Genomic DNA, 27,025 nt, shown 5'->3' on the forward strand with positions numbered 1-27,025 from the left:
AATTAAGTAAAAACTGTCATTTTGACATTTGAAATAACAAACTTTAATAGAAATTTCTTCATGTCTTCTCTTCTCTCGTCATATTATTAATTAACACTTTTTATTATACGAAGAAAATCTTGAAATGTAATTGTTACACGTAAATCATACCGTTGGTATTTATTTTAAATGAGTATTAACGTCAGCGAACAAAGTAAACGACAAAGGCATTAAAGTTTTTATTTTCTATTTAATTCGACTATATCTTTTGATCTAGGAAAACGATCAAATTCGTAAGGAAGCAAGGAATCACGTGGTAAAGGCTGTTAGTACTAGTCTTGAAAAACAAGACACGTAGCTGAGTTACTTCGTTAGAGGCAAAGCGAAGACACGGAACCGATATCTCTTTGGTCGTTCGCGCAACGTTCGCAAAGACATGGTAGATTTTCTTGCCGGAACCGCAAATTTCGAGTTTTAGTCAATACCTTTAGTGCGAGTGGTACGACTTAACTGTAAATTGTTGGGACTCCGGTCAACTTATTTGTATTCAGTTTATCTGTCGCTTTCTATGTTAAATTATTATAGAAACGTGTTCTATTAATAAAAAAAAATAAATAAATAAATAAATAAAATAAAAAAGATGAAAAAGGAACAAAAAAGGGAATGAAACAAATTTTACAAAATATCGTCTCTTATCAGAAACAAATGTATGTAAAAATTTTTCTACATCTATTTGCATATTTGTAACTATCCCTCGATAAACAATCAACTTGAGCTTTTTTTTTTCTTTTTTTCTTTTTTTCTTTTTTTTCCCCCCAAAATACATAAATCTGTCAAAAACTGTCGCTCGAGAAGGCAAATAAAAATATTTGATGAAATTTGTTGTTTCCGAAGATTAATAGACAACGTTCAGACACCTAATCAATAAAACACACCATAGATACATTTCATTTCAGAATCGATCGAACTTTTTATCTGCATAACACACGAAGGTTATTTCCTCTCGCTACGTTTAGCTCCCTATCATCCATTATTATTTTACGAACAGCAGAACAACATTTCCCGAGCGACTCTATGGAAATGTTAATAATATCGGTATAATTCACGTTACCAAGAAGAAACACCCGTTTCGCGACAGTCGTTACGAGGTCAGTCGTTAGCGACTCGATTACGACCTTGCGACTTTAATTTCCCTTCTCTTTAACTCCCATTCATATCTATCGTTCTTATGTCCTTCCTCGTCATTTTAAATACCTTAAAATACATTTTCACTTGACCAAAATCGCGAGATACGTCAATCGAAAATATTATTTTTTCATTTTTATTATCTCATTTTAACAATAATTAAATTCATTCGTACAATAAGAGAAACATATCAATTTGTTATTAATATTTTTAACAATTTAACACGTCTCACCATTTTCTTATTATTTGTTATTATTTCTTTATTATTTGTTACTAAAGAAATAATAATAATAAATGAAAGATAACCCATCAAAACATGCCATTATAATGAGCTATCTAAAATAGCAAATATAATAATAGTGGATTTGTTAACGCTGTCTGTAATTTAGATCTATGATCGCTTTGTACTTGCTTACACACATACCAGGCATGAGCACATACATACACATACACAGACACACACACACCTTCGCTAGTGTATGTATATGCGTATAATCATCGTTCATGTCGTCAGATATAATCGCTTGTTAGCGTTTCAAGTGTACTGTATATTAGGCGAATCCATAATCCGAATTCATGGATGACGCTCGTTACAACTAGTTCTATAAGAATTAAAATATAATACATAATAATGTATGGATAAGCGTACCTTTATCATAAGTTTTATTCCCTCTGGACGATCTAAAATAACGAGTCGACGTGTTTGCAAGCTCATTTGCAAATAACAAACATGACGGTGCGAGTCCAACCAGGAAGCAAATGGATCAATTAAGCTATTATCAAACTTAACGATATGGAAATAACAATAACAATAACGAAATTATATAAAAGGCAATTATGATTAAATCGTGTAATTTTGTATAAATGAAAAGAAAAAAAAAAAAAAAAGAAAAAAAGGGAAAAAGAAAAACGAACAAATATTATTGTAAAGAAATAAGTGAAACGTTAAACGAAAGACCGCTTCAGTCTTTTTTATCGATCGTTACGTCAGAAGAGAAAGAAACAGTTATGAACAAGGTGGATGAAAAGGAAATAAAAGAAACGTAAAAGAAAAAGAAAAAGAAAAAAAAAACCTCCCGATGATAAATGTGAAGAGTTAAAGAACCTCGTAACTTGAAGCTCGCACGATCTATATTAAATTAATTCTATGTTGAATCATCGTAAGGGGAATGTTAACGAGAGTCGAACGAATTCCTGCCAATTATCCATCCATAAATTATCCATAGTTGACATGCAAGGAGTATAGTCATTAATGATCAGACATTACAAGCAAGAAAATGTTCTACGAATAGCGGTTGAACGATCAAACGAGCACGAAAAAAAAATCTACGAGTACCATTAACTTTATCTTACGAATAGTTAAGCAGAAAAGACAGTTATTTCCGTGAATAACATTGTTATCGTGATAGTTTAGACAGGACTATAAATTGTCTACTTGTATAAAGAACGTTGTAAAGAAAAATTAATTGGTTCCAAAGTAAAATACTTGTACGCTTTCGTTCTTACATTTTTCTTTGACATTGTTTCAATATAACGGGACACCTTTTAGAATCATATTGTATATTTAGGGAAAAATGATCTAATTATCTTTGAAAGTAATTTATATTACATTATTTAACTAGCTAGATGGTCTAATAATCCCATCAGCTTTCCACAAACCTAACATTTACCTATACCCTCATTTATATATGTTGATTATTCTCTCATAGCAATCTACGTGCTATCAGTGTTGAAGGTTTAAAAATCATCGAAAATGACTAACTAAACTTATAAAAAATTCATTTTTTCTCTTTTTCCTAGACTTAAATATTTTCTTGATTTAAACCATCAGCTCGAAAGATTAATGTTTCGAGTGAATCTCTTTGATTTCTTTTATAAGATATCAAGTACTTTTACTTACAGAACTCATCTTCGTTGTATCCTATCAATTTTTCTTTAGGATTTTTCTCTCTTTTCTTTTTCTTTCTTTTTTTTTCTTTCCTTTTTTCTTTTTTTTTTTTATCTTTTTTTTTTTTAATTTCTTCCTAAAACATATATAAAATTCTTGCATTTGACGTATCTTCCTTTTATTGCTTTTATTTGTTAATGTACTATGTAGAAGTTTTCAATCTACATTTTCAAATATCTCTTTAAATCCCGTTTTTAATCTTTCTGTAAGCTTTAAAAGAAAAAAAGAAATAATGACAAAAGCGAATGACTTTCAGATGAATTAAATGTACACGTGGTCATGTTACTGGACCGAATTTCCTGATTAATGCCGTTCATCCGTCGTATCTTTAGTTTCGTTTCAGTCTACCTTAAAATTGAATTTTATGATACATCAAGCAGAGGATTACATCTTTTCTTTTGTTAGGGAAGTTTCTCGCAACCGCTATTTCTACAAATTACACGACAACATTTCTCCTTCTCATCTTTCTATGTAATATATGTTTCTTTTGTAAAAGTAATCTTACGTGTTAGAAAAAAAAAAGCATAAATCATTTGGAAAATAAAAATAACGTAAGTACTTATATATTTAATTATAAATTTATGAAGTGTATATATATATATATATATATATGTATCAGCTATAGCACAATTTTAGAATTAATTATAATTAAAAATTATTCCTATGAACAAATTCACACGATTTTAGTTATTACATTTTTACATTTTACTTTATCTTTCATTGTTTCCTCTTTTCAAATATATCCTTTTTACGTATAAATGAAAGAAAATTAATTTTTCTATAATAAAAATATTAGCTTGAATAGCTCTTAAAATATATTCGATTATAGATAAAATGAATAAATGTTATGAATAATATTACGAAAAAAAATTTCATTGGATCATTAGTAAAATATAAAAAAAAAAAAAAAAAAAAAAAAAGATAATTTTATTTTTTACACCGTCATTGACAAAATTTTCAAAGATATGTACGAAATTACGATACCGAACGATAAAAATTTTTTAGGCTGATCATACCGAACGACCAAGTTATACAATATATATGTATATATATATATATATATACTCTCCCATGTAAATGTCCGAATATTATCTTTGGACATATCTAGTATCGTGAAGTGTTACTTCAACTAGTATCTAGTATCGTGAAGTGCTACAGCGACTGTATAGTGTATACATTGGAAACAAACCGAAGCACCGACAGTTAGGTAAATAGATGGGTAGATAGAACGTAGAGCCGAATACATTTGAAGCTTAGATCGAGACATTAGATGTGTCGTTCCTAGAAACATACATATATACATACGCATACGCACACATTTATGTACATATACACGAAATAATTTCCTGTCTCCTAATTACATAATTAATCTTGAATCGATATCTTCGATAATCTATTAACATTCACAACTCACCGTTCTTTGTTCCTTCTCTAGGAATATCGAATATTAAAAACAACGAATATTTTATAAATGTACAAAACTATTGAAGATCATTTGATTGAAATAAAGATATAATTTCTATAAACATATTAGTAATAGAAAGAAAATATTTTATTATTAAAATATTATTAATATTTCATTATTATATAGAACGATAAATAATTTTTATATCATAAATATATTCCTATAAATCCGCATATACAATATTATATAGATATATATATATATATATATATATATATATATATATATATATGTACATTATATCTTTCCATATGAATTATCTTGAATCATCTCATCCATTACAACGTCAAAATAGTTCAAGCTGGCCTCGACTATCATTGACGTTGACAATGTTAGTTCAAAAAAGCGTGATCCATGCACAAAATCACGTGGGTTGTTTTATGCGTATTTTCGCTTCGATGGAAACAACTGAAAAAAGAGAGCGATTTGCCGATCCATCGAACCGGGAATTATGCTAATATTCTAGTTCTTATATCTATATTTAATGTTATCGATAAAATAACAAATATTTATTATCTATAGAATCGTCTATCAAAATATCGACAATTACTTCAGCACAAATTTACATGTGTTTGCTTAATATTATATCCTGGATGCTTAGTATTCCAAACGTAAACGACGTTTGCATATTCTTGCTAGAATCTACTTCAAGGAGAACCGAGGAATGACTCATATAACTTGCCCAGATAGATAAGACGATACATGAAATTATAACAAAGAATATTCCTTCGAAAATTAAAAATCAACAAGGTTCCAATTATTCTCGAAAAATTTCAAGTAAAAAGATCTCTAAATATATAATATATATTTTTGCAAGCCAAATGATTAATTGATCATTATTTATAATGTCCGGCCATTGCGAATAATAATTTAAAACGACTGCGCAATCTAATAATCAATTTCTTTTACTGATCATACATTAAGGACAAAACTACTAATTCCCTTTGAGCAATTTGATCTAAAAAAGAAAAAAGAAAAGAAAAAAAAAAAAGAAGAAGAGAGAAAAAAATAAAAATAATGTACCTTAGCATCAAGCATTATTAATTTTTGTGAATTATTTCAATGTATTTTCAAGTAAAACAATTTCATATTATATACGGATCATATTAATAAAATAATATATTTCTATATAACATGTTTCGAATATACATAATCATTGACTTTTTTATTCGTTATTATTCATAATGCTTGTATTAATCACTTACAATTAATTCATAATACAATGTAATAAATTTCAATGTTTGGATTATATCTTTTTATATAGTTTTCTGTAATAAACTTATTACACTATTCGATTTTATTTTATATCAATTTTTTATTAAATTTGCAATTTTTAAAAATTCTAAAGATCACTATAGATAACTAATTAGATGGTATGAAAAGTGGATATCACGTTTTCTTCTCAATGTTCTTAGCGCTATATATCGGCTCAAGTCGAGATTCTTCTTTCTTTTCTTTCTCAATATGATATTGAAAAGTTCCTTATAAGGAAATACTAGAAAATTTTTTACGAATGAAAAGAAAAAGAAAAGAAAAAAAAAGAAAAAGAATTAAAATGTCCGACAAAATTAACTATAGTACTTGCAGGATCAATTTGCAATTCGATGCTAAATGCAATGCGCACCCATGACGCAAATCGGATCGCAGTTGGATTATTACTCCTCTTCTCTTCTCATCCCCACAAACACCTCTACAGCTTCTAATACTATCAAAAAGGAATCATTATTATCACTTTGTCCGATGATAGCAGTATTCATATTGATCGATGATAAATTATGACAAATAATGTGAAATTTATTACTCCGCCCGATTTTGTTTGTCATTATTCATAACGACTGGGCATTATAAATAATACCCGTATTAATCACTCATATCATAACGTATATATGTATATATATATATATATATATATACATACATTATATATATTGAATTAAAACAACAAATAAACTGTGATTTTATTCTTATCGAAAACAAAAGAATATATATATATAATATATATATATATATATATAATATATATATATATATATATATATATAATAATATATATATAATAATATAATAATATATATATATATATATATATATATATTAAACAAAAGCATGTTTAATTAATCATTGCCTTAATATACTCATCCTTCAACTTTCGATTTATGCGAATTCCATCATCGAAGAAAGAACGTCATTCGTACCAAAAAAATATTTCATTTAATAAAGTATGAATAAAAATGTGAATTATTCTTTTCATATTAATTGCGACAAAGAAAAGATCCCTCGTTTCTTGAAGACAATAGAACGCGTTTCCAAAAGACAAACTTGAACGATCGGACGTAAATATATAAGAGCGGATTTAAACGAATCGAAAGATTCATGAATCGACATTAGTGATTCTCAGAAAGACGAAGAACGTCTTTAGCTTTTAAACAGAAAAGAAGATATGATGGATTTTTAAACAAAGACAAAAGTCGTGAATCTCGTGAGTTTTCTTCATCGAGATAATTGATTCGAAGATCTTAAAGATTTTCCTCAATTCGAATAATCACTTCGATGAAATGATGCAAGCTATTCCAGCGTCGATTGAAATGCGATGACATCGGCGCCAAGCTTCAATTCCATGAAACTGTACAACTGATGAATAAGAAAGAAAACAACAAACATATAAAAATTGCGATGTTAGGGAATGGTAAATGCTTGGACGATCGATTGACCAAATGAATCCGACTTTTTCGAGGATAAAATAAAATAAAAAGAAAAGAAAGTCTGACTATCTCGAGCTCTTTTTCTCTTTCATTCGCTTCTTTCCTTCCTCTCTCTCTTTCTCTTTTTTCTTTCTCTCTCTCTCTCTCTCTCTCTCTCTCTCTCTCTTTTCTCTCCTTTTTATCAGTTTCTTTCGATTCTCAATATAATCTCTTTCTCTTTTCTTCTTTCAGCTCCATATCCACGGTATGAGACAATCGCGAATCAATGAACAATCGCACGGATCAATCAGTTTACTACTGAACTATAGTGTTTTCTTATCCCTTCTCTCTCTCTCTCTCTCTCTCTCTCTCTCTCTCTCTCTCTCTCTCTCTCTCTCATTCACTACTTTTTTATTTTTTTCTTCTTCTTAATATTCCTATTACTCTATATATTGTACTTTAGTCATTTCAACTTTACTTATATATGTACATACTATCAGTATCTTGTCCAAATCAGATATATCCATTTGAAAGAAGAGAAGAAAGATCGTTCTCTGTTAAGAAGAGGTAAAATGTCTTTTCTAAAAGAGTTCTAGTAAGAGCCAGGGTCACGACCTATGCTCCATCGGAAATCTCCTTCTTCCGATCGGACGTAGAAAGCAGGATCACACACCTCAGATATATACGATTTCAAACTGGATCCTATTCGAGGATCGAGGGATAGAGATAATGCAAGATATCGTGAACGATATATAAGAAGCTAAGGGAAAAAGGGCAAGTTCTGAGTTTCTTTCGAAGGACTTATGATAATTAATGGGCAGTAGTTTTGTTTCGATAAGAACCGGAGGAACGTCTTTTCCGTTCGTTGACCCTTTTATGATTTTCTTTTTTTTGTTCAATCGAATATAAATTTTAAAGTTATTACTAATCCCATAATATATGATCTAACGAAAATATAAAATATATAAATTATATATTTTAAATAAATTATATATTATAAAAATAAAAAATAATTTCAATAATCTTAAAATAATATCGAATTTATTACAAGGCTTAATAATTTAATTCCTTTAAGTTTTATTTACAATTTAAAAATTATGCTTTTTTTCGTGAACTTGTTTATCACATTTTATCGCGATCTTATCTTTTATATTTTTTCGCATTGAATAAAAATTTCCTACACACGCACACACCAACGATGAAATCATCATTAATTCACAATTAAAATTACCACAAATGCAGCTATGTCTAAATAAAATAACCACATTTCATAAATTTTTTATTTAAAATCGATATGCGAATAAAGTTGATAGCAAATCAATTTTTAGCTAAGCGATTTTTAGCGAAGCTAAAACGCTACGTTAATTAGTCTGAGAAAAAAAAAAAGCTAATGATCTTCCAAAACGATAAATCTTTTACTTTATATGCAAATCTCTCTTTATCTTCTTCAGTATTTATATGAATTATGATATTGCAACGAGTACTATATTACTATATCAAATTATAAATGATTCTTTAAATTTGCAAATACATAAAAGAAATTATATAAAATAATAACAATCTTCAACTAATAATTTTTATAATTTTATGCATATTACACGATACTTCTTGTCTTTATCTAATATATTAAGACAAATATGAATCATTTTAAGCTCGTCGCATAGAGCTCATCGAATCCTTTTTATTTGTAGAAACTTGACGTTCACAGAAAACACGTTTGACTAATTAGAGGTCTGGTACAAAAGAGTAGAAATAAATTAGAACGAGCGAGACAGCAAGAGAATTAGATTCCAAGAAATCTCGAAAGGTAAAACCGGTCAACAAGAGAGAAGGAAAAGCACAAAATAAAAAAAAGAAGAAGGAGAAAGGAAGGAGGTCCTAACTAATGGCCGCCAAGCCATCGATCTGTTGACCGTATTTACCAAGTATATTGAACATAAATATATGACAATTTTTTGTGTTATGACAGATATACTAGTTCGTGTTATGCGAAAAAAGAAATTACCTCTTGCTTTTGTAAATGAAAATTTTAATAAAAGCTGAAAAATATTCGTGAATTTAAAACTTTTCATAATATTTTAAAGCAACAATGAAATAAATAAAAATCCATTAGACAGTCAGCAGTTATTGTTGTAAAAGGTTTTTTACGGGCGACTTAATATCCAGACCTAATCCCTGTAACGTAACATTTGTCAATCCTTTTTCCTACCTTGTGCGGATCAAAATATTCTAAAATGTTTTAAATTTAAGGATAATTTTACGTTCCCATTAAAATTTTACTAAAATGGCAAAAGGAATTTTCATTTCTCCCATTACGAGTATATTCGACATTGCGGAAAAAACATTATCATTTCATCTTGACAAATGTATTCGTTTAATACATTTAACAAGTTTTAACGATAATATCAATGAATTTAATCAATAAAATTGTTAATTTTTCAAAAAAAAAAAAAAAAAAAAAAAAAACCAACTATTATTTCTTTACAATTTAATTCAATTTTACAATATACCCTGTGTTTGACGAGTACATTCGTCATCTCCTAATTTTTACTATATAACATAGATACACATTTTTAAAATAAACCTACACCAGTTAACAGGTTAATACGCAGCTACGGCTTTCGAAGTGGTCCATTAGTCACAGCTCGCTGGAGTTCTCAGCTAAATTTTCGTCTACTATGCTTTTCGTGGAACGGTCTCTAGCGAAAAGTTTGACCAGCCACGACCACCCTGTACTGGTCTTTCCACAGAGAAAGAGTGAACAAGAGAGAGAAAGAGAGAGAGAGAGAGAGAGAGAGAGAGAGAGAAAGAGAAAGAGAGAAAGTCGTTCGTTAGTCCCAACACGGACTTTGAAATACCGTGCTCTCGTGTTTTCTCTCATACTACATATCGCTCGGCTGCTTCCAACTTATTTTGGCGAGAAAGAAGGAGAGAAATAGAACAAGTCATTGCTCATGCACCAACGTAAAAATAATCCTTAGATGTTCTCGATTCTCTATTCATTTTTTATTTTTCATCGGATCAACATTTTTAAATTTCTCCAAAACCATCTGCCAATTTTCCTTTCAACGAATTACGAAAATATACTTCTGACGGGCTTTCATCACAAACAGAATTTAATATAAAATTCGACGAAATCATTTTGAAGCTCGACATTATTAAATAATAAATATCATATGAATTTATTTATTCTTAAATATAAGACTTAACTCTTATCGTTAATTATTAGCATTGATTTCATTCTTTTTAATTGATATTACAATAATAATAAATAAATTCAAAAAGTTTGCATTAATGACGATAAAAAGATTTTACGATAAATAATTTTATCGTAATATCTTATAGTCAATATTATGATATAATAAAAGCATATGGAATATGCGTGAACGTAGAAAACGTGCCGACAAGTAGTCCGTGATCCAAAAGAAATAGTCGAGAAAGAAAGAGAATATTCGTTCTTCGGTACTAGAAAAGCAGATAGAAAGAATCTACGTGAAGCACGTGCGACGAGGGAAATCGGATCGAATAGTTTCCCATGCGAATCGAAAGCTTCGGTCGTGCTCTGGCAGCTACTGCTAAAGGGGATGACGCTCGACGTTACTTTATAAATGGAAAATGTTACGACATTGCATCAAGAGTAGATACGCCTACGAACGCGTGAAACAGAAGTGCGATGAGCTGGAAACGAGAAGATGGAGAGACGATGTCGTACTTTTACCAAATACGAATTTTTCTTTTTTGCCTTTTTCTATTTGTCTGTCGATTTTTCTTTATATCTCTCTTTCCCTCATTCTCTATCTCTCTCTCTCTCTCTCTCTCTATCTCTCTATATCTATTTCTTTCTCTCTCTCTCTATTTTATTTTCTATGTCCTTCTCTATTAAAAACTAATTAATATCAACGAATCGTCTTCAATTCAATGGATAACGACATTGGTTCTTTTCGCCGTCGTTACGAAAGGACCGTACGTTTAAATGAAGAATGGTCTTTTTTATGTCAGCTCGGCTCGCTTTACAAACGTGGTTGAGGATTGAGAGGGTAGACTGTAACGTAACGTTCCGCACATATATAGAATGGAAAATGTTCTGGTATCGTGAGTATACAGGTAAACCACCAACGTATATCAGGGAAAAAAAATAGAGAAAGAAAAAGCGAAAGGGAGAAAGAGAGAAAGAGAGAGACGACATCGTATGCCCGGAAGCTCGAGCTACGGGAAGTTTCCGGTTATCTCGAATCACCGATCGTTACCGCGTATCTCGCATTGGACGTTGAAACCCATTTTTTCTCCTCTTTCCCTCTTTTTCTCTCTCTCCCTCTCTCTCTCTCTCTCTTACTAGTAAAGCCCACGGCTATATAGACGAGAATGATATCCCAAGGGATCGTCTTTCCTTTTCTCTCTTATGGAACGTCGTGTGGCTCGTCCGTCTTGACTCTTTTTCTCTGTCTCTCTCTCTCTCTCTCTCTCTCTCTCTGTCTCTCTCTCTCTTCCTCCCTCCCTCTTCACAAACTCGCATGCTCTCACGATTACACTTGTATTTTATTTCGAAGGGAAATGATCGTGGCATGGCGCATTTTATACTTTATGAACTGCAAAACGTCATATCTAATCCCTGATGCGTGAGCTAACGCGAGATAAAATCGATCGTTCGTATTGGAATATAGCAATATTTAAAATAAGAATATCCTCTGGGAATCATTGCTTATAAGCTTTATTCGCAAACGAATCAGTCCTATTTATATAAATTTTTATTTATTAATTATCATTTATAAATTGAATTAATAAATTAAATGTTTATCAAAAATGGGATGGAAAAATGTGATAAAGAATTTATAATATTGCTGGTATTTTAATTAAACTAAATACTCCGATAAACCATTTTTTCTGTTTCTCTCTCTCTCTTTCTTTCACACACATGCACACACACACACACACACACACACACTCTTTTATTCGAACATCATCGATATCTCTCCAAGCAAAAGTCTATTTATATCGTCGACAGACCAATGAGGAAATTCAGCTACTCGACTCGGCTTTAACGTCTTTCACGCTCGAGATTCGCGTGCCTATTAACGATAACTCTCTTCATTTTTCTCTTCTCGTCTGAATTTAGGACTCCACGGCAACGACCGACCTATTGCGTGCGAAATTCGTAATTACGATTCCCGTATAACTGTCAAGAAGTTTCGCGTTCTTCTCACGATCCATACAAAATGATAACACTTTCGAGATAAACTAGACTAGATCTCTTATCCCTCAATATGATACCATTGAGAAAGTTGAAAGATAGAAAACAAAAAAAAAAAAGGAAAAGAAAAAGAAAGAAAGAAACGAAAAACTTGAAGGACTGTTTGATTTTTAATTTATGAATAATTATTGACAATTATTCAACGTGTACATCATATATCTATTGTGAATCCGTAGAGACACTGGTCGATTACCGGGTCCGAGGTGGAGCCGTTATGTCAATTTGCATAATGCATCGATTAAATAAACGGGTTGCGGTCCTGTCCGATGTCGTCGAGTACGCGCTCGAGTCGTTGCTGCCGTGCACGCGGACCTACCGCAAAACAATTATTGACAGCCGAATTCTCCATGCCATTCGCGTTTTAGGCCGTGTCAAAATTAATAAGCGCCATGTCTTCTTTTCCCCCTTGATGTTGATAACGCATGTATAGAATATGGAACATCCTGTATATTAAGTTAGATCATTATTATGAGCATAATTGATTCGATGATTCTCGAGCACATACACGTTGGCTATCTTGATACTCGAGATTCATATTACTTTTATATATTTATTTTTTTCTTTTTTCGTAATATTCGTTAATTAATTTTATTCATTTATTATTGCATATCATTATTTTTTTCTTTTTTAATAATTTCGACGAATAAATTTTTTTGACTAATGAATTAAATTCAAATAATGTATACAGAATGTCACGAAATCTTCAACTAATCGACAGAGAAAGAAATTACAAATTGTGATATCAAGAAATATACCCGGATGGACCAATGTATTGCATCTCCAAAATCAATTCATATGTTTGAAAATGTCTCACTTAGCAATGCACCATCTTGTTGAAAAATAATGCATGGATGCAACTCTTCTAGTTGTGAATAAACATTGTTGCAATATGTTCAGATAGATATTGAAAATCACTGTTGATTCAGCGAAAATCATGTGTACAATACGTGGATAACAGACATAGACGATTTAAAAACAAGAATCGCAGCTGCTGTTGAATGAATTCGATGTGGACACGCTACAGCCTACACGACAACATTTAAATATTGACTGAATATTTTGCGTATCATTAATGATGCACATATATCAAATGTTTGTAACATTTTTACTTTGATAAAAGAAATTTCGGAAAATACAAGTTCTAAAAATTCTTTTCTGATAATCCTATTATATATGCTGTCATAAATTTCATTCAAAGATAGTTTTACAAATAATTTTTGGACACCCCGTATATATAATAACATTGCATATTACCCTCGGATGCAATTAGCGATGACTGACGTTCAGCAACGTTGCTTTTCACATCATCAACCGATTAAAATCATTAAATTAACCGACCAAATTTTAGTAGAATCCAAAAGAAAGAATGACAGAGAAACAGAGAGAGAAAGAGAGAGAAAAGCTTGCTCCTATATCATTACTTCTACATATATCTAATATTTTTATCGCTATATGATAAAAATCGATAATATTAAAATGAATCAACATTTCATTTAATCTTATTTTAATGAAATAATTTTAAAAGTCTTTCAACAAATATAAAAGCTTATTTCATCCATAAAAATAAAGAAATATATTTTAATAAATATAATTTCAACGAATATGCATTTAAACGTTCATTCTACAATTCTATAATTCTCTATATTAATTTAACAAATAATATTACGAAATGTTAACTTCTGTAACGAGTTTTATCGAAGCAGTCGTTCGAGTCAAATGTTTACAATCGTAAAGCAAACGTTTATATCGGTATCTTAGCAGTGTACTGAAAATGTCTAAATAGTATCTAAGCAACTAAAAGTTATCACCTGTGATCATATATAAAAAAGATAAAGGCTAAAAGTTATCTCTTAGTATGTCATGGTCGATCTTAATAATATATAAACTATAAAAATTAGTCTATCTTTCTATTTGACAAAGAAAAGTGATAATAATATTATCAATAATTATTTACATAAAAAAAGAATTATATCTACATCAATATCTCATATATACTAACAGAAGAAGCACGAATATAGAAACGATTGATAATCCTGTCGATATTAATATCCTGTATTATTCAATAACGAAATAACATATTTCCAATCGTGTAAACTGCTCATCTAATGTAAATACGAATATTCCTGTATCAAATTTGTACAAGATCCTTTTTATTAACGATAATCGAATATCAAAGGTCGCACAAGATAAACAACCGAAATCGTTACTGATATTCATAAGAGGTTAAATAATAAAATCTTTAAAAATACTTATTGTTAAAGTCGTTTTCAATGAATACACTATTATATAAACAACTACGTAATAATCAAGCTAAAATTCATATTAATACATTGTTAGGTTATAGGAATGTTATCAAAGCTCTAAACGAAAATAACATCAATTATTATGCATATCAATCTAAAAAAGATAAAGGCTATAAAGTAATTCATAAATGAAATCATTCAAAAATTATTATGAATGACATTAAAACTCAATGATTTTTCGATCGAATTTTACGATTGAACTATAAGAAAAATCTTTTCTACATTTTATTATCGAACTCGAATCATAAGGGAATAACAAAGATATCTATAATTTGGTTACTAAACACAATTATTTCTTTTCAATTAACCATATCGAAAAGAGATATTTCTCAATGCACTAAGATGTCAATCTTTTGATCGTATTAAAAATTAATGAAACATCGGTTTACGTCAAGTATGTCGGATATCATGTTATCTCTAGTTGTTCAAGAAAATTTTACAGTGATAATATCAAATATTTTAACTGTTAAAATAATCATCCTATTAGTTACATGAGTTATATGTAATATTAGAAAACAATTGCGGCAGAAACTATTCTCTCCGCTTTGATACAAGTCGCTCCATACTCACCCAAATACAGATCCTTCCATTACAAAGGTTATCGCTCAATTTGATGGCCAAGTCATTACAAAATCATATCGACGTACTATTAGCGGTAATACTCATGCAAGAGTAAATTCATTGCCGATAAATAATTTCATTGATCACGCTGGAATTAACACTATCTCGGATACTTGTAAAATCCAAAATATTATTCGTTCTATCTGTCGAAAAATTGGAAATTTTTATAAACATTCATAACGAGCAAATGAATTTATCAAAACAATACAATGCGAAAGTTCCTTACAAAACTCATGTTAAATAAAAACCATAATGGATCATAAATTAATTCTCACGGTCTGGAATAGCAATTAAAAGCCGGTCTAACTAAAGATATATTATATATGAAATTAAAATTTTTCGCATCATGAACGATATATATTATCGGCTCAATTACTATTGCAATAATTTATGATCCATCGAAATTTAAAATAAGTAAAGAACGATAGATGAATTTTTTTCTTCTTTCTTTGATCCTTCATTATTAATAAGCGATTTTTAAGCGAAGAATTTTTTTCTATTTTAATGCGAGAAATTAGTAAAAGTTACAAATTTCAGAAGCAAATACCTGTGTACAGACGATACGCTAACTTTCTCTCGATGTTATCTCGACGGGCTCCTACCTACGACTGACTCCAAGCTAATGAAAAGACGCTCGACCTTTATAACTTTCCTTCTTGACTAGGCATAAATAACAATAAACATTCGATCGCTAAATCTTCCCTGTATCTAAACTCCGATCACTCTCTTGTTATAATAGAAGATAAACAAAGGTCGATACTCACGTACGACGTATTTTCAATTTACAATAATAGCACCGATTGAGATTTATTAATACAGTGAAATAGCATACTCCTGAATTGCAATATATCCTTAAAGACTCCTAATCAAATATAAACTGCTATTAATGATCTTTATGAAATTATTTACAATGCAGCCTCAAAAATTACACCATAAAATAATTTAAACAATTCTATAGATCCATAGAATGTATAATACAAAATGTATAATACAAAAAAATTCTAGCTATATGTATAATACAAAAAAAAAATCGGGAACAACTACCACAAACAAAAAAAAACTCGGTATAACAAAAAACTGATTAACGTAACAAGCAGAGGATATACAAGAAACAATGCAAGGATTTAATAATCACAATTTCTACAATTACATCTCTAATTTGTTTCCGCCGAGCGATGTTAATTATTCATTTTGAAAGACGATAAAAACATTGAAACGTCCAATAGCTTTTAGTCCGATTAGAAAAGTAAATGATAAGCGAGCCAAATGCGACGATAAAAAAGCAATTGCGTTTACAAAACACTTATTTAAAGTTTTTCATTCCTATTCAGCAAAAGACACTTTAAACTCAATAGACGGAATATGAGCTCAGAGCTTACGCTTAAAGATGTAAAAAAGAATCGTATCGAACTTACAATTAAAGAGAACACCAGACATTGACATCTGATCATTGGAAAAATTATAAAAGAATTCTTAAAGCTATAAAAGCTGATTACAATCATCTTCGATGTAGTACTGCGATTAAAATTTTTTTACGAATTAATAAAAGATAATGCAAATAATAATATTATCAAAAAGATTTATCCTAACTGACTTCATATAAGCCAATTTCACAGCTAGCAATCACGTCAAAAATAAAATTCAGAGAGAATAATACTCAGAAAATTGATATCAATTATCTCGTTAAAAATGTTCATACCCGACTATCAATTTCGATTTCGTAATAAACATTCTACGATCCAACAAGTGTATAAAATTTTCAATACCATCATTATCTGCTTTGAAAAAAAAAAAAAAAAAAAAAAAAAAGGAAAAATTATATTATTCAGCCGTATTTCTAAATATTGAGAAATCTTTTAACGAAGTCTTACACTTTGAAACAGTAAACAATTTTCCAACACTTATCTCATTAAATCTTACCTATCAAATAGAAAATTTATAGTCAAAGTTGAAGACAATTATTCCAATCAATATTCAATAAATTCTGGTATTCCACAAGATAGTATCTTAGGACGTATACTTTATAACTTTTACATTGCTGATATAATCATTTCACGGGATACTTCTTTTTCAATTATCATCAGTTTTTCAATGTTTTGATGACACTACTGTTTTTTGTAATGCACGATGATGCTAACACCAATTCTCAGTTTCTGCACTTACTTTAGAAAACTTGATTATTTAAAATGAATAATAAAAGTGAACGAGACAAAATCCGTACACATTACCTTAACATTAAAGAAACAAACATCTACTCCTGTATTTCTAAATAAAAAAAAAAAAAAAATCATACTCTCCAAGCTATAGTTGTAAAACACTTAGGCATGTATCTAGATAATAAATTAACATTATACTCAAAAGAAACATTACACCCAAAAGAAAAGATGAAGTAGATTAAAAAAAAAATAATAATAAAGAAAGAACTTAATACAGGAAGAAACTAAAAACTGAACTCAATCAATAAACTCCTACTGTACAAAACTATTATTAAACTTATCTGGATCTATGGAATTGAATTCTGGTGTACAGCAGCCATGAACAACTTTTAAAAAATGAAACTTTTACAATCAATAATCTTGTGCACGGTAATTAATGTTTCATTGTACATTAGAAATGAAAAAATCTCAGGAAAGATCTCGAGATGGAATCAGTTGAAAATACAATAAAACGTTTTGCTACGAAATATAAAAAAAAAAAAAGAAAAAGAAAAAAACTAGAAGATCAACCAAATTTTCTATCTAACAACTTATATTCTAAATTTATTCCGAGAAGACTTTAACAAGAAACGTCACATTGATCTGATTAACTGAAACATTCAATGATTTACGAATAAATGTTAAATTAAGTCTAAGACATGAATTATTGGAAATATGCATACAAACTAATATTCCTAATCGTTACACCAATTTGCCGAAAATGTTTTTGTGTGAAAAAATTTTAACTAAATTCTAGGAAAATAAAAAAAAAAAAAAAAGAAAGAAAGAAACAACAAAAGAAGTCTTTTCCAACGAGAAAAATTGATCACGTTGATTCACGCGAATCGTAAGTGTACATAGAAAAGAATGCCTTACATTACATTAACGAGCATGAATTTACTTGTTCTTCGACACTATCCCATCCTTAAAAAGCAGAAACAAAATATAACACGAAAAGCACGATTTTTGCCTTTACCAACGATAAATGTGCGAGCTTCTGTTAATCCGAGCTCGTTCTATTTTACACGTGTTTTTAGATAAACGTTCTCTCTCTCTCTCTCTATCTCTCTCTCTCTCTCTCTTTGTCTATCTCTTTCCCTTTTTTCTCTTTTGCAAGTACGCACGCTCTTCTCCATTTCCTTTTTTTTTTTTTTATTTCACATCGAGAGAAGCAACGAGCGACGCGTAAAAACGCTGCCAAGCGACGTATCACAACGCGAAAAAATCCTCGAAAACGTTAAACCGTAACTACGATCGATAATATCTCGAGATTATATCGTTTATCGTTACGATATTTATCGTCTAGTTGCATCTTTCGCTCTATATAAAGAATCATTGGAAAAGTTGAAATATTATAGACAAGATTAAACATAAAAGTTTAAGATCTATATATATATATATATATATATACATGTTCATGTGTATATGTATGTGTACACATATATATAAAAATATATATGTACATGTATATATGTACATGTATATATATATATATATATATATATATATATATGAATTGTAAGAAGCATGATTAGCCAAGTCAATTAACACGATTTATGCGAACTCGCACGATGTCCTAGAAATGGTTTGGGATTGTTGGTTGAATTATTTCGAAACTAATCGTGTTGGAAAATCCACAAAATTGAATGTCAGCGATGAGAAACGACAGTACGTTTTAATCCGTTTGAATGTCATCCTTGCGAAAATATTGTTCACTGATTTTTCTCGATATAAAAAAGATGTGTCTAATAAGATTAAAAGCTTTTGATGATTATTTCTGAAAAATTTCATTATTTTGTTATCTTCCAAAACATTTTTATTTAGTTCTTAATATCAAATTTAAACAACGTCGAACTTAAAGTGTCGAGAATACATAAGAAGATTTCATTGGCGAAAAATGTAAAGAGAAGTTCAAAAGTTTCGATCGAAAGTTAAAATAATCATTTAAGTTTGAAGTCGTTTCAAGAAAGTTTGAAATCGTCCGTCGAAAAGTTGTCGACATATCAAAAACTTAATGACAACGTAAAAATACGTTTTGTACGTACAATACCTATATATACGTAGATATATGTATATTTTTTAATTCACCTAAGTACGTTTTTAAGAGAACGAGGATAGAACCCTTGTATGTAATTTAAAGGACTTACTAGGTTCGTCGACATCGCCGAGGACAACTTCCGCTACGGCAAACCGAGCGAAAACGCTCATCAGCAAAAGCATTCTCTTGAACATCCTGCGTCGCTATAACTGGATAGACGAATCTATCTCTATCTCTATCAATCCGTCCGTCTTCCGTTCTCGTTCAAATATCGGCCTCTTTAACGTTCCACGAACGTATAACTTCTCTGAAGTACCTACTAAGTCGAGTTTCAATGAGTCAGGTCTTCCGATAATCCGAAATTCAGATCCTTCCTCTTCCTACTTCCTTATCACTTAAACTAACGCACACACGTAAAACACATAATAGACACGTACCAATCCGAAGCTTTATTCAATTTAATATAAGTTCACGTAATCGACGTTGATTAACTGTCGTAGATCTCGATAAGATTTTTCTTCTTCATTCATGGAACGAAGAAAGGAATACAACTACTATCTTTCTCTCTCTCTTTCTCACGATGATGTCGTCGTCCTCCCTTTTCTTCTCTTCCTCACTCGAGCGATCGTTCATTTTCACCAAGAGACAGCAGCAGCCTGTCTATTTATGCTTCGACGTATCTGTCGTTGCCGCGACATTAATGGACTTACTCGATCGAACGATCCTACTCCTTATATAGTATATCCGTGCACGCTTGAACGACCGACGACCCTTTATATACATCGGTAAACTTATCATACGCACCAACGAGTTCCCGTCATCGTCGAGCGATAATGACGTAATGGGCCGACTTACGAGCGACCTGTAAAAATCGAAAACCAATGGATACTCCTGCAACACTTCGATTGCCAACGAGACAACGTCATATCTGAATACTCGTATATCTTCGTATATAATTTTTATCGCGACATCGATGCCACCCCACGCACGTTCCTACAAAGATATCTTCTTGACACCTCTTCTTCACGTTTCTTCAATCTTTCTTTTTTATTTCACAATTATTATAATTTTCTTTTCATCCTTCCAAATCGTTTCAATCTTTCAATCACTAATTTCTCGATTTTAATTATAGGAAGAAATTGTTTAAATTATTCATAGAATTAAACATATACACTTGCGATACTTAATTTTCACAATGCGATGAGATCGACGAAATTTTAATCATTCGTTCTTTTATACGCAATAATAATATTCGTCATTTTTAAAGAAATGAACATTGTTCGGAAGACGTTTATAAATAAAACAAATATTTTCTATCTTTGTTCGATTAATTTATTCGTCCCCTTCTTCGTTCACGTAAATGCATAAAAATTGACTTTTCAATTTGTAAAATTGTACACTTTTTACGAAATATTTTATAACAAATTTATCGGATAATAAATATGAAACTTGAGTGAAGAAAGAGATTCGAAAAGCGTTAGACCCCTGCGCAAGACGGAAGGCGCGCTCTCTGCTGCGTTGCGGCAGGCCTACTGACAGGGGCCACCAAGCTTTCGGCTCAGCTCGGCACGATTCGTGCGACTCCGTCGCCCTCCGACGGTCGCTCAAAGTATTCGTCCGATCACTTTTACTCTACCTCGGCCGGCCATCGAAACCCGCACAAATACAAACGCACAGTCACGCAACATCACCACTCAGCCATGGCCACCTTCTTCGATCCAGACGAACAAATTCTCTTCTTGACCATCTTACAAAACGATCGATTATTCGAATAAATGTTAAAAAAAAAAGTCACCTTTCGTTCTTACCAATTCCACTAACATACAACATAGACTTTTTCAATTTACCTTCAACTACCTAATTCCAAATAAAATTATGTTCAAATATAAGGTAAATAAAAGCAAATTGCTTTCTAGAAATACTTTTACTTCCAAGAATATATATTCTGTTGTTACATTTCGCAAATCGTTTACGTAATAGAAATTTGTATGTTTTTAAAGATGAAACTATTTCCGCATATTTCGATTATGTATTAAATAAATTATCATCAATAAATTTATAAGGAAAGGAGATTATGACAATTAAGAACGATTATTATCATATATGGTGATAATTATGAATACCAACGTAATCTCCTGCATAGTGATAATTTCGAATTTAATACGACGTTAACGATAAGAGTATAAGAGTATTATTAATCACAAATGACGGTATAATTTCGTGCATAATGCATCAGGAAGCGGTAATAGGTGATAGCTTTACGTATATTCCACACGTCGGTTGTAGCATTACGACATCCTGCATATTCAAAGGATACGGTGGTGTTGGTGTTTTCTCACAAACGTCAATTAAATAATTGTTAAGAATTTTGATAAGGCCTATCTTTGTTTGAAGATATGCAAATCGTAAACCTGTAAAAAGATGTTATATATATATATATATATATACACGCACACATATATTTATTCATTGTTTCAATTATTAACAAAAATCAATGTGATTTTTTCTTACCGACACAATTCCTAGGGCCATCTCCGAATGGTAGGAAATACATAGGATGTCTCAATTTTATAACTTCAGGCGTAAATCTGTTAGGATCGAAAACTTCGGGATCTGAATAAATGCTTGGATCATGTTGGATTGCGTAAATCGGTATGAAAACTTTTGTACCTTTCGATATCGTAACGTTAGTACCATTAAACGTGTAATTCGTTAATGATCCTCTAACGAGATACATCACCGGTGGATATTTCCGTAGAGTTTCTGTGTTAAATAATTATTAATAAAAACATTGTATTTAAAAGAAAATTTTTTAAAAATTAACGAGACTGCTGTAGAAATAATTAATTAATATGAATTATTATTGTTTAAACAAATAATGATTCCTTTTCTCATAAGAATATATATATATAAAAATTCGTAAAAGAATATATATGGTAACTCATATTAATGATAATATTCATAATGATAATATCATATTAATGGAAAATTATCATTAATTAATAATGATTCATTCTTTACTTCAATAAAGTTGATTTTAATAAAAATGAAAAAAAAAATCTTCTTTTTTCCTCTTATCATTCATCATAATAATAATTTTACGTGTATGTATGTACCTTGAAAAACAGCATCCAAATATTTCATATACTTTAAACAATCATAAGTAATTTTTCCATCAGTCAATTCGAGAACTTCTTTAATCTCTTGTCGAAGTTTCGTTTGAATTGTGTGATTCATTGCCAACTCATACATGGCATTACTTAATGTAGTCGAAGACGTTTCGAATCCAGCAGCAAAGAATACGAATGCTTGCGCAGTAATAAGAGTATCGGTCAGTTCTATAAATAATAATAAAATATTTCAGTATTATTTTCAGTAAATTTTCAATATATTTTCGAGTATATATACGTATTTGAATTTCAATGAAATACAATATATATGTATAAAAAAAAAAAGAATAAATATTGAAAAATCTTACCAAAATCAGCGAGTTTTTCCTGATCCTTTAGATCCATCAAAATATCTATGAAATCATGCCTACGAATGTTGTTTATTTTTCTATAATGTATCATATCCATTGTAATTTTTATAAAAAATTTTTCAACGTCTTTATCAACAAATAATCGACCAATAATATTGTAAAGCCATGGCGTTTTTCGAACTAATTCCTTGGCATAAGTTTTATAATCATTTCGAAAGATCTTTTTTCCCATTCGACGAAATTCATTTGTCTCATCATTGATGGCGTTAATATCAATACCAAAAGCACAAGAACCAATAACATCAGTAGTATATCTAGCTGTAAGATCTCGGCAATCTATTGGCTCGTTTTTCTCTGCAATATGCATCATACACCTCTCGAAACGTTCAGAACATTCGATTAACAAGTGAAACATGTTCTTCAATCTGCCGGATGTAAAGATAGATGTCAACTTTGTTCTTAATGGTCGCCATTTAGATGCTTTAACCCTGAATAGATTCTCCGATAGGGGTTCATGCTGAAAAAGAAAACGAAAATCATATTCCAGTCTAATACTTTTTTCAAATCACACAATATATTGTACGCACAGATATGTGAGCGACGATCCAAATGCCAATTTAAAACATTTTTTATATTATATTTTTAACACTTTGTATTTACGTATATATACATTACAGTTTGCAAACAAAATATATATTTGTCATAAAATTACAATAAAAAATTTTTTTTCCATTGTTAAATTAACATATTATTAATGTAATAATATATAATTCTTTTTCCTTATACAAAAACAAAATCTTAAAAAGTTGTGCATAGAAAGATTTAATTCCAATCTATAACTTAAACTCAGCACACACTGTCGTTATTATTGATATAATTAAATTTATTATTATTACTATCATATCTTTATCGAAATTTCTTTTTCTATAATTTCTATAGGTACAATAATCGTCAAATGCTTAAAAGAAATGTAATATTTTAACGTTTATATATAACAGTTATATTGCTGAATATCTGTACGAACAAAATGCAAAATTAATAGATTGACTCACCTTTTCATTAGAAAACATCGGTCGTTCAGGAAACACAGAGAAATCCTTAATGAGCACGTCTTTGATCAGATCAGGATCGCGTAGAATTAATGATGGTAGATCCTTTTCAAATATACCAACCATTCGTTCGTCTTTATATTTATCGTACATATTCTTAAGAAAAATTGATATAGATATTTTAGCTCGCATTACATCTATTACATTGCCAAATATTAATATAGGCTTTGGTCCTTTTACACCGCGGATTTTCCAATAATCAAATGTCCGTGTAAGATAGTAATACAATAATAATAAACTCGCAAATATAAAGCATATTACTTCTGTTATAGTAAGAGACATCATATTTTCGTTTGTATTAATAAATTGTAGTAGTGAAAAAAAAAAAGAAGAGAACGAGTGAATAAGAAAAATTATTAATTCAATATAATTTATTATTAAATCAATATAATTTAAATTACTCGTGAATTAATTCTACAAATTGTTAACGATATCCAGAGAAATACTGACTGTTCTTCATGTCAGGAAGATACTTTATCTCTACAATGTTCTTATCGAAATAGCTTAAATAAGAACGTTCTTTCATATATCTTACGAACTTTTTTTAGTGAACCTTGAACGATGTATCGTGGTAATAAAAATGCTTGTACATTTAAAATATTTATTCTGTTACATTCAAGATAAAAAGAAAAGATTTGAACATTGTCTTATAAAGTAGATTATGGAAACCAAAATTTAATAATTACTCAATAACCAATGATCAAATTAAATCTAATTTATTGTATTAAAAATTTCGGGTTTTAAATAAATATTTCAATTATATTGGATTTTGTAAATTATTATGTAAAATTTGGTATCTTTCAAGATTGTAACATTGATAGTTGGTACCATGTAATAATCTAACGAACCTCTAACGACCAGATACAAATATTTCCATAAAGTTTTCATGTTAAATAATTTTAAATTAATTTATACATACTATTTCCCTCTCTAACATTTTGAAACTCCCTATGAAATTCTCTTCCATCATAAAACATCAAATTCGTGAAAACGTTATTTGTACTATTTCAAATAAAAATGTAGTATTTCATATGTATATTACATGTTGGAATATACATAAATATATATATATATATATATCTATCTATTTATAATATTTACGATAATGTAATTGGATAGAAGAAAAATCGAAAGAGAAAAAGAGATAGTCTATTAGTCGCATCGTTAAAACACGAATTGAATTCTACTCGATCACAAATATTAAGTGCAACATGCAAATCCGCTTTTCGACATTGATTTTCTCTAATTGCCCCTTGCTCGTGGCTCATCATGGATAACATCGCAATGAGTCGTTACGGTTGATTGTCCCTACGTTTCGTCAGCTTAATTAATAGCCATTCTATCAGAGTAGTTAAAAAAATATATTATCTCGTAAAGTGTTAACTTGACTGTTCTTTTTACTCATAATTATCTGTAACTTGAAGAAAACAAAAATTATAAAAAATCCAAAATTCGTTTCTATATCTTATCTTCATTTAATACCTTCGATCTTGACGTTGCATACTAATCGATCCTAATCACCGACGAATCATTGATCATCGGAATCAAATATGTAAACGCTCATATATTCCTTTGAATTTAATGATCGCCGATCATTAGTTGACAGTCTACTTTAACAATAGCTTCACGCGTACGTAAAGACAAAAAATATTTATTCCAATGTTTAAGTGTAAGTTAAAAAAGACATAAATAAAATGTTGAACCATACAGATAAAAACAAAATACATCTTATAAAATAGACAAATACGTATTGCTCAATAAGAATATTTTTTATTGAAATTTGTATCTCGTTATTGCATCCAAATTGCATTATTTTAATCAATTTCAATAAATTGATAAATATACTGCAATCGATATATATTATAAATATTTTACGTTTGCCTGATAATTAACTCGATACGTTAACTAATCGAACGATATTATAGCCTTAATATTTATATTTAAATGCAAAAAGAATATATATATATATATATATATATATATATATATATATGTATATATCAGAGTGAAAACAGCATTACACTCTTCATCAATAATATTAATTCCTGTTTTTATTTTACATTTTACTAAAAAGGTTTCTCATTGATCGATCGATTACTCTCGAGTAAAATTAACAACAAGATAATATTATAACAAAAAGACATAAGAAATAATCGTTATTTAACATATCGATAATTATAATTGTTATTTAATTAAATATTTTAAATTGTAATTATTTTATTTAAAGAAAAGAATCGACAAAAGAATTTCATGAGCAAAATAATAAAACATTTAAAAGAGTGAAAGAAAATAACAAAAATAAAAAAAAAGTTGGGCGTATCACGGTATGGACTGAGGATGAACTCCAACCCATTTTCCTCGAGAATTGTTCGCCGTGAATAAGCGAGACAACGTCGTCCTTCATTAGCCTGTACCGGAAATGGAGTTTTTCCTGCCTTCCGGTCCGTCAATAAGACGCGTTCGAGTCGAGCTTCTCTAGCGACGTGAAAAAACGTGCAAAGCGAATGAATAGCATTTCCGACGGGACCTGGAAACGGGCTAACAAAAATGTCACAGTCATTCTTCTGCCTTAATTATCCGTCACGGAAACGGCCACGTCCGTGCGGAACCGCGACGCCGCAGAACCGTAGCCGTTAGAAAGCCTCGAGAAATTCTCGTATTCTTTCATGATTCGTCGCTCTCGATTCTTGATTAAGGCTGTTTATTATTTTTTGTTCGAAAAATTTCTGACTTCAGCGATAACTATAGACAAAATATAAATTACTAATACAA

General features: G+C 30.0%; 2 protein-coding genes across 6 annotated transcripts in view; both read right to left on the reverse strand.

Annotated features, from left to right (window-relative positions):
* Positions 1 to 21,180, reverse strand: part of LOC118443354 (protein turtle homolog A) — a 29,997-nt gene extending 8,817 nt beyond the window's left edge. For 2 of the 5 annotated variants that reach the window (XM_035870201.2, XM_085659365.1), the window contains exon 1: positions 19,773 to 21,180. In XM_035870201.2, coding sequence (XP_035726094.1) covers positions 19,773 to 19,857 — 85 coding nt within the window. In that variant the 5' untranslated portion in view covers positions 19,858 to 21,180. Of the gene's footprint in view, positions 1 to 15,379; positions 15,574 to 15,977; positions 16,050 to 19,772 lie in introns of those variants that run through there. The other 3 variants (XM_035870196.2, XM_035870199.2, XM_035870198.2) reach the window with 3 other exon arrangements.
* A 656-nt stretch (positions 21,181 to 21,836) lies between these two features.
* Positions 21,837 to 24,535, reverse strand: LOC118443357 (putative cytochrome P450 6a13). The gene is made up of 5 exons (XM_035870212.2): positions 24,197 to 24,535; positions 23,142 to 23,661; positions 22,780 to 23,001; positions 22,175 to 22,426; positions 21,837 to 22,074 (listed from the first exon to the last, which is right to left on the reverse strand). Exons 1-5 carry the CDS (start codon positions 24,533 to 24,535, stop codon positions 21,896 to 21,898), a joined length of 1,512 nt encoding a protein of 503 aa, XP_035726105.2. The 3' UTR covers positions 21,837 to 21,895.
* Between the last annotated feature and the right edge of the window lie 2,490 nt (positions 24,536 to 27,025).

This window comes from Vespa mandarinia, chromosome 9 (genome assembly GCF_050613455.1).
Source record: "Vespa mandarinia isolate Hongniang chromosome 9, ASM5061345v1, whole genome shotgun sequence".
Classification (NCBI taxonomy): domain Eukaryota; kingdom Metazoa; phylum Arthropoda; class Insecta; order Hymenoptera; family Vespidae; genus Vespa; species Vespa mandarinia.